The sequence below is a fragment of the Jatropha curcas genome, chromosome 8 (assembly GCF_041381405.1).
Source record: "Jatropha curcas cultivar XTBG-Jc1 chromosome 8, XTBG_Jcur_1.0, whole genome shotgun sequence".
Lineage (NCBI taxonomy): Eukaryota > Viridiplantae > Streptophyta > Magnoliopsida > Malpighiales > Euphorbiaceae > Jatropha > Jatropha curcas.
In genome coordinates this window covers 5,499,644-5,509,799 of record NC_143158.1, presented here as the reverse complement: position 1 = coordinate 5,509,799, position 10,156 = coordinate 5,499,644, and the positions used below count along the sequence as shown (strand labels likewise).

Below are 10,156 nucleotides of genomic sequence, written 5' to 3'. Positions count from 1 at the left end.
GAGGAAATTGGGTTTATATCGGAGGAGTCAAACGCGGTCTTAAGAGTCGCCAGTCAATACTCGATAGTAGCGTGTTTGACTCTTTTATCCTTTTCTTTTTTCATAAATACTTGGAAAATTATCATGTTTGAATGTACAAAGAATTTGTATTTTTAATTTTAACAAAATACAAAATTTGGTTAAACCAATATTATCCAATTCAATATTTAATTATATAAAAAGTTATTTCTTATAATAAAACCATTAATCTTTTTTTTTATTCATTACTAGATTTTTCTCTTCTTTCTAAACTTATTTCGGATTAAATTAGGATTTTCACCAGTATTAAGAGTATTTTCAATGTAACCATAGATTGTAGCTGATGTGTTTTAATAAATAAAAGTTATGAATAGTGATGTGGCTGAATGTGTATTTGTAGTTATTAGATTTTAAAAATGGTTTTCCAATGTACGAAGAATAAATCAATTTCAACGCAAAAAAAAGTTTGAGCGTAAATAAAGGAGCATGCATGAAGGAAAATTAAAAAATAAATAAATAAATAAAAAGTTGAATTACGCTGTCTAACAGACCCTCTAAAAATAGAGAGCGTGATAAATAAATATCTCTTTTTCTTTTTGACATATCAGATTCACAAATTAAATAAACAATATCATTAGAGAAGATTCTTGTTTTTAACTTTTAATTTTTTAGATGTGGCAAATAAATTAATGCAATCAAAGGTCGCATCGGAGATTCTCTGAACCCTGGAAAAATGAATTGGAATTTCCACATGTTAGGACAAATAGGAAATTAGTTGAGAAAAAAATTAAAAAAAGAAACAAGAAACATTATTATGTGATATTGACAATTTCGGAAGTTGTACAAATGGTAGGGCAGACGATTTAATGATCTTGTTTGTAATGGAAAATTGTCACGTGGGTCTTTCACAATAACGTAAACTTGCTCAAATTTTGGTTATCAGTTATCCATCACTTCTAATTCCAAATGGAAAGTTTTCCTCTGCAATTAGATTGTTTTTTTCATGTGAATTGAAATTGAGAATAAATTAATTTAAATTTAAACCATAAGAAACATATGATTTACTGCTGATACACAATAAAAAAACAACACAATTGACTTTTCGAATCATATAATGGATTTTTTGACATTAAAATAGTGGGTGAGAACAAAGTGATTATTCGTGTGTGTTGGATCTCCACTCACTAGGTTTTATATTCTTTTATTTTCGGCACGGTGGATTCGGTGAATTTGGGATTTTTTTGATTTATCAAATCGATGATTCAAGTTTCTCTCAAGGAAAACTTTAATCAGCCTGTAAATCGTCTATTTTGATTTCGGTTTATCCCAATAGAAATTAGTTCTGGCCACCACTTCAACATAGTTACTGCATTATACATATGGATTTAGCGAATTAGGATTTTGATTTACAAAACTGAGTGGTCAAATTTTATTAAGAAAGAATTATAACAGGTGAATCGTTTATCTCGATTTTAGTTGATTTTGTTAAATATTTGTTCTCATGGTTGATGCCTTGATAAACTTTACAAATAAATAAAAAATTCTAAAAAGAATTAAAAAAAAAAGAAAGTAGTAATAGGAAGTAAATTTTAGGGGTTTATTTTATTATACTGATGACTCATTAGAACTTCAACTTATTTGTGCAGACAATAATAAATAAATTATTTGTTTAAACTAAATTATTAAATAACTCATAAAAAATTTATTGATTGAGCTCAAATACATAAACTTATTTCTTATTATTTTAATGAACAAATTAGAGGTTGAATAAATTGTCATTAAACAGAAATAAACAACCCATTAGAATTCAACTTCAAACAAATGAAATGAGTCTTTAGTAAATATTTACTAATCAAATATTATAAAATTGAAAAAAAAAAATAATTCTGAACAAATCATAACCTTTATAAGCATTAAAACTAGTTTGATCAATAATCAAGAACGGCAGCCACCTATTATAGTGTGTTGATAGTCTCATATAATAATCCAATTCGTAAAAAAAATTTCAAAAAATTATTATTATTTTATTTTTTTAACGAAAATATTATTATTAATAATTAAAATTTTATTTTTATTAATTTAGTATACGAGTGAGCGCATGCAACCCGAGTGGCTAAGTTCACTGTAATAAAAAAACACGTGGCAAGATTGTTAAATAAGAATAAATTATTGTCGGTAGGCAGCCTTGTCCGAGCCTGGAAGCTTACCGTCTCTTTGTTCACGTAGTAAGCATAAAAAATTTAGAATATGATTAGTAGTTGTCGTGGTATTTATGATATTGGTAAAATAAATATTTAAATTAATAAATAAATATTTTAAAGTTCTTCTATTTTTTTTTTTAAAAAATGATTATATTTAGAGATTGGAATTAGGATGAGTTTTCGCTAATTTCACTAACTTTCAATTTTTCTTATAAGTTTAATCATCTTCAAACCTCCAAATCTATCAATAATACAAATTTAAAAAATTAAAATAAATAAAATAAATTGAAATATTTTTATGCTTTAATAAAATTTCAACTAAAAAATACATATAATATACACAATTGTTTTCTTTCTATATTTATAAAAGAAACATATGAATTTGTTAAATATTATGATTCAAATTACTTTTTCACGTAAAATGTCATATTTTGTTTTTTTTTGTTAAATAGATTTAGGGAATTGTCTAAAGTCTTAAAATCCAAATCCACTATAAACTCATGACAACTAATAAATTTAGTATCTATAATCGTTTGAGAACCAATTATTGAAATCTATTTGGATAAAAATGACGCTGAAAATAAAATGTTTTGAATAATATAAAATTATCTTATTTTATTAATTACCTAAAAAATAAAAAATCTAATCAAGAATAATTTAATATCAAGTGCAGGGAAATCTTATCCTTTTTTTATTCAAGTCATATAAATAAAACCTAATATGGCCCACTTTTATTCTATTGAAATCTAATCAATTCATCAAATGAAATGATTTACACTCTATTACTGCTTTCTTTTCGTGCAAAACATCAGCTAAATTGAATTATCTAATCCTAATGAGTAGTATCAAATTTTTAAGAATATATCATAAAATATATAATTGTGTCCTATATTATATAATTGGACAGTAAATAGAGTGCAACTCTATTTTTAGCAAGCACATGCTTACAGTGAAAGAATGCACGTGGAACTTTCTCATTCCAAGCAAAAGCATTTCGAAATTCAATAATCATAATAATAGACAAGAAACCTAACATCTCACACAACATTCACCAAATGTCAATATCACACAGTATTCCTTTAGCTTTCTTTAAACAATTTTCAATTGGTCCCAAAAACGCACATGGAAATGTCAAATTTCTTTTAAATATAAATTTTTGCGTAGGATCAGCCGTAAACATTTGTATCGTCACACATACCTTTATCTTTATATGTATTCAGATAAAATTCTTCCAATAAATATGTTTTTAAATTTTTAACTTTTATTTTATAAGTAAAAATTTATTTATATGTACAGTTCATTTCTGTTTATTTAACTTTAAAGTAAATTAATTTATAAATAAAATCATTTAGCTATTGGATTTATTTTTCTCGTTGCCAATAACATGTACAGAACAATATAAATTGACATTTGCATGCTTAGTATAATAATAATAATTATCATTATTATTATTCTACCAAGATGAACATAAAATTAGTTAATATTAATTAAAATACAGAGAAGTAATTGGACCGAGTGTAATATGCAGTTTCCTAAACTAAAGAGATTTAAGAGAACAAAGCCTAAATTCTCAGGCTCCTTTATTTTTCTGTTGGTTTTGGACCAGGAATAATTATAGTGTCATTAGAATAATAAATCTCTACCGCGTTGGCTTCCTAATCCCACCTTCTATATAAACCCAATATCTTCCTTTCCATTTCTCATATCCAAAAAACCATTCACTTCTAGCAACAGCTGAAATTCTCTCTATCCCTCTTTTACATACAAATACTTCTTTCATTTCTTTCAAAATAGTTCCTTTTATTCATTTCTTGAGTCAATTTTTCTTGAAAAATTATATTTCAATATGAACATTAACACAGCAGAGAAAAGATATGCTCTTTTGCTGGCAGCAAGAGACAATGATTATGTAAAGAAAGTGTATGGAGGTTATTTTAATGTGTTTGTTGCAGCTTTTGGAGAAGAAGGAGAGAGATGGGATTTGTTTAGGGTTGTTGAAGGAGAGTTTCCTGACATGAATGACCTTCATTTATATGATGGTTTTGTTGTTAGTGGAAGCCCATATGATGCTTATGGCAATGACTTTTGGATTCTCAAGCTTTGCTTTCTTCTGCAAACTTTGGATGCCATGGAAAAGAAAGTTCTTGGCATTTGCTTTGGCCATCAGGTATATATTAATTTGATTAAAGAAATTAACTGTTTTCCTCAGAAATGAACCGTTTCTTAATTTTGTTTTTATGGGTTGCAGGTTTTATGCAGAGCGTTGGGTGGGAAGGTTGGAAAGGCATATAGCGGATGGGATATTGGATTAAGAAAAGTGAGAATAGTGAAGGATTTAATATCACCAATAGGCCATAAAATGCTTATCGATAGCATAAAAAATGAAATCCCTAGTTCACTAACGATAATAGAATGCCACCAGGACGAAGTGTGGGAAGTTCCATTAGGAGCAGAAGTAATCGCATATTCAGAAAAAACAGGAGTTGAAATGTTTGGAATTGGAGAGCACATTTTGGGTATTCAAGGCCATCCTGAGTACACTAAAGACATTCTTTATAACCTCATCGATCGTCTTCTCAATAACAACTCTATAGATTTTGGTTTGGCTGATAAAGCTAAATTTGTATTGGAAATAGCTGAACCTGATAGGAAACTCTGGCAATGTATTTGCAAGAATTTCTTGAAGACTCTTTAAGATAGATTATAGTTTCTTCAGTTTTTTTTTTTTTTTTTCCTTTGTTAACTGTATGCATTTATGTTTCTTGATATATATTAATTTTAAAGAAATGATAAATATGTCAGTGACATCCACAATAAGAATTTACATATTATTTCCCTTTAAAAAAATATGTATTAATCTGAACTCGAGTAATATGACATCACCCATCCGGTGCATGGGTGATATCATACAAATTTTTCTATTTTTTATTTCAAGATAATAATAATAAATGAGGGAAAAAGAAACAATAAAGCTAAAAAATAGACAAACTTAAAAAATAGAATAAAATAATCCACTTTTTTTTTAATGGGAATCCAGTTTTATTTGTTAACAATAAATAGGGGGTAAATACATTTAATTGTAAAAAAAAAAATTGGTCTTGGTATTGGGGCGATATTAAATTGGTGTCATTTTATCCCTTTTGCCACATTAACATCCTACGTGTAAAAATTATCAGTCCACATAAGTGGACATATAGGCGTTTGTTGGTTCCAATAAATCCCATTGGATATTGCGGTTGTTTATGTCATCAGGAGATACTAAATTGAAAAAAATTGCAAATTTAGATATTTAATTGTCATAATTTTCTGTTCAGACACTAAAACAAAAAAAAATGACAAATATAGACACTAAAATTAACATTATTCGTATATGGATCCATCATTAAATTTATTAATAGTTGTGTTTTTATTATTGGATGATTTCCAGGAGAAAAATATTATTACATAAGGAGTATGTTTTATTATATGATTAATTACTAGCCCGAAAACATATTCTTATTCAATTGATAAATTCTTTTATACTGCTTCCAACTTTCAACCTCAACTTTATTTTTAAAAAAATTCCCATTAACTTTTAAGATGATTTATTAAATCCTTCAATTAGTAAAATAAAATCTATTGAAACCTTAATTAATATAATCACATCGATTGTACATAATATAATTTATTTTTTAATTATTGGATATATGTTTAATAAGTTGGATATTTTATACATAACATAAATTAGTAAATAATGAATTTCATAGTTTTCTAACCTTAAGATAAGTGTTACATAAATATAATTTTGTAAGTTGAATTATTTAATATTTATAATTTTATTAGTTATAATACTCAATAAATCGGTGTGATTTTGTAAACCGGCCTATTACATTTTTAACTCTTTAAGTTGACATGTTAATCCTTCTAACTCATAAAATTACACTTATCGAATATTTTTAATTAATAAAACAGCACTTATATTGAATAATATTTCACACATTTTTAATTATTGAATACCGTCCAATAAGTATGATAATTTATGCATCTATTAATACAAATTGTTAAAAAATAATTTTTTTACATTTTTAACCGTCTAATATATATATAAGTTAAATTATTTAATAGTTCCAATCATATATCCTTCTAAAAAAATGCAATTATATAAGTTAAAAATATTTTTAGGGAACAAAATGTTTTTTGATCCTCAAAATTAACAAAGGTATCACCCATGTCCTAGGAAATAGGTCAATTTGCAGCACAAAGAATTAACAGAGAGATTCCATTTCCATAAGCAAATTTAGTCATATTTGGCAACTTCATGAAAGAGCCTTAACAAGAATTGAAATTTCCTAAAATTCCATGTATCTACTAGAGAAAAAAGCATATTTATTTATAATTAATTTGGTGAACAGTTTCTATCTTTAAATATATCAACTTTATGTAACTGTATGTGTCCAGTTTTATGGGCTAGGGGTTACACCATATATAGAATACTTTTCTTTCACCTATTTGGAAACACAATTCTTGATTCCTTGATTGAAAATAGAATCTAATTCTTGAAATAAAAATTTTATTTCTTGTATTATTTATAAGAAATTCAATTAGTTTTGTATTTCAAATTTTTTAATTTTTTATTTTAAGATATAATTTTCTATTTATTATTTATTTTAAAAATAATTTGATGGGTGTTCTTTCATTTTAAATATTTATTTTCACTCTCAATTCATTTCCAAAATAAAAGAAATATGTGCTTAATGTTTAAATGTAAGATTGAGATTCCTCAATAAATTTAGGGATTCATATTTGCAATGTTACTTTATCAGACGGAATTTCATTTATCTAGAAAAATAAAGACAGATTCTTTTAGCAATTTGTTCCAATTTCATATCATCTTTTCGATTGAGATTGCAATACCATTTATCAGCTGAAATATTCTCCACCTTAACGGGATTCATCTAGCTACTACTAGACGTTAGATTCCCCAAAAAAGAATTTTATAATAGAATATAATTCCAATAACAAAATTAATTAATTGGTTAGAAAGGTAAAAAATAATTTAATTTTAATCGATTATATTAATTTCTTATTTAAATACGGGTTCTACTGAATAAATAAAAACTATATTATATAAAAGTTATATAAGGTATATATAAAAGTTATCTATTTTAATATGGTTAGGCCTTAATTATTTTTAATATATGTGTGTGGAGAATAATTAAGGCCTAAATATATTTAAATAAATTAATTAATTTCAAGGTGCACAAATTTATTTTTCCGACGACTAAGATATGGGCCACGCATATGCAGTTTTTGTTGATGAGGCAGAGCAGATATGAATGAGTATCCAAAAAAGAGAAAATGCAAAACATAAGACTTTTGGAGGCCAATATACTTAGAATAAAGCCACCAGAAAAATTGAGAAGAGAATTTCCTCAAATTGCGTAATGTAATGATCTCATTATCAAGAACATTTGTAAGATGATTCTTTATAATGTATTTGGCTGCATTTCTAGTGCACATGCATTACAAATTAGATGAGAACTTTCAAGCATCTTAGGAGAAATTTGGCCATTCAAATTTGGATTCCTATAGCAATATTTCCACAGGTTTACTCTTTTTTCTTTTTCTTCCTTCTCTGATACAATCACATAAACCTCTAGCCTATTGACTTAGGATTAAAATTTCCACGCAGTCCATTAAAAATGAATTGCTTCTAGTGTAACACCTGCCGCCCAGTCCCGAGAGACTCGACGGTGAATGCCACATTCGGTGTCGGAGTCACCCTCTAGGTAAGTATTTTGCTTTATCTACGAGATTCGAATTTTTAACATCACTTGAACCTCCAAGCTTATTTAAAGAAAAAAATTATTGAACTACTCGTCTCAACACTCATTGATTATTGATCATGAAATTATCTAAAAAATTCAAAAGTCAATAAAATATTCAAATTATGCTATTTTTTCTTTTTATTATATTAGACTTATATATTGATAGGATTGGTTTGAATTTTTTAGCATCAAACCATTGAGTCAAGTTGGATTGAGTCAATACAAGGAGCTATTTGGATTTTCCAAATTCAATAGTTGACTTTTCATGGTTGGACTATGGTTTTTGTTTGATAAATGAAAATATAGTCATTTTTTCTTATTGTCTTATTTGAATCTACTAATAAAAAATTGACCACAATAATCACTGAGATATTAGTCTAATCACTTACTTTTGTTGTAGACATAAAATTAGTAATTCACAATATTTATAATGAAATTAGCATCATTAAAAATAAAAGGTATATGTATTTTTTTATTTACTTTCTCATATTATTATTGGTACGAAAATCTTGTAAGCATATTTACTATTTAGGTGATCAATTTAGGGGAAAAAACTTGCCAAACAAAGGGCAAAACAAATTGCCAAGTTTAGCCCAATCTCGTCGAAAAATTTAGCTTGGGCCCATCCTTTACTAGATCCAGTCAAGCCCAGCAAGTTAACAAGGCTAACAGATAGGAAAAAGTAGGCTGAACAAGGTTTCGGATTCTTGGCACTGTTGAATTTTCTAATTTTAATAATAATAAACATTTAAATTAGTAATTTATATATGGACGAAATTAATTTTATATCACTTGCTCAGTGATAGAATGTAACTATTAGCCGTTTTAGTAGCATGTAATTTAATCTTACGCTACTCTAATCTTTAAAAGCCAGTTCAAATGATATTTTATCAAACAATATAAAAAATAGCGTTGTCAAACGCTAAAAACTATTTAAAAAATTATTGTTAAACACTGTCTTAGTGTTTTACCGTATCAATGTTGTTTATAACATCATATCATGTTATCTGTTTGAGAATTTTATGTATTTCAAAATACAATAACAATAATAATCTTAAAAATTAAATTCATCATAAATTTAAGAGTTCCATACGTTTTTTTTTTATAAATTTTATTTTATAAACAAAATTCACATAACGAAAAATAATATTCTAATTTGGTACCTTATTCAGTTCTAATATTCTAATTAACTTTATATATTTATTTTTTATTGGTAAATAATTAACTTTATATATTTCAATTCCGTTTTATAAATTTCAAAACTCAATGATATAATATAATAAAAAAATCCAGATAAATCAAAATGTTTCCAGGCTAAGAAAGAAATATAGGGTCAAAGAAATCGGCCATGGAGGAATAAAAAAATAAATAAAAATAATAGAAAAAAAAGGCAAAAGAAACCCTAATTCCCAAATTGAAATACAAACAACGTGGTCTCATCATCATATAATCATCTTTTAATTCGGATCATCTTTTGCTTTACTTTTCCTTTCTGTTCTTTACTTTTCATTATTTTCTCTCCTTTCCCTCCCTTTTCATAAAGTGTCTACGTATATTTTTCAAAGAAGAGAGTGATTTACAGTTATTAACAGAAGCTAAATTAAATCCCAAATACTGCTGTGGAGATTAATTATGGGATAACTTTCATTATAATCCAAGATTTTCCGCTGAAATTTTTAGAAATTGGATTGTGACTGTAAAGATATCAGACCTTTCACTTTTCTAACACATACATAAAATATTTGCCGGAAAAAAGAAAGAGAGTACACAAAAAATTTACTATATTATTATATAAAGTTTTCACTTATCTTCTGACTAACTCTACTCTTTTCCAACTTTTCTCTGCATATCTTTCTCCAACTCTTCATTATCACGAATCAAGAATTTGGGTTCTTGAAACAGAAAGTTTCTTGTATTTTCCCGGTAAACAAACAGAAAAACCTAATGTGCGTAATATTAGCTTATAATTATCTACAGTATGTTGCTAGTTCGTGAAACATTTTTTTAGAAATATATACATGCAGGATGTTTTTTATTTCTGTCAAGTTTTCAGTCATGCGCACAAGAAAAGTATCGTTATGATTTTTGAATATCTGCTTTGAAAATGATTGATATCTTACTGCCTTCTCT

General features: G+C 26.6%; 1 protein-coding gene across 1 annotated transcript; it reads left to right on the top strand.

Moving 5' to 3' along the window:
* The first annotated feature begins 3,941 nt into the window (after nt 1–3,941).
* On the top strand, nt 3,942–5,047 carry LOC105633617 (gamma-glutamyl peptidase 5). Its single transcript, XM_012216243.4, has 2 exons — nt 3,942–4,386; nt 4,468–5,047. The coding sequence occupies exons 1-2, from the start codon at nt 4,066–4,068 to the stop codon at nt 4,912–4,914; spliced, it is 768 nt and encodes a 255-aa protein (XP_012071633.1). The 5' UTR covers nt 3,942–4,065; the 3' UTR covers nt 4,915–5,047.
* The last annotated feature ends 5,109 nt before the right edge of the window (nt 5,048–10,156 follow it).

Excerpts from the sequence above, each read along its gene's own strand:
- LOC105633617 (XM_012216243.4), top strand. The coding sequence starts at position 4,066 with ATGAACATTAACACAGCAGAGAAAAGATATGCTCTTTTGCTGGCAGCA. Across the intron at positions 4,387-4,467 it reads GCATTTGCTTTGGCCATCAG|GTTTTATGCAGAGCGTTGGG; the intron begins GTATATATTAAT and ends TATGGGTTGCAG.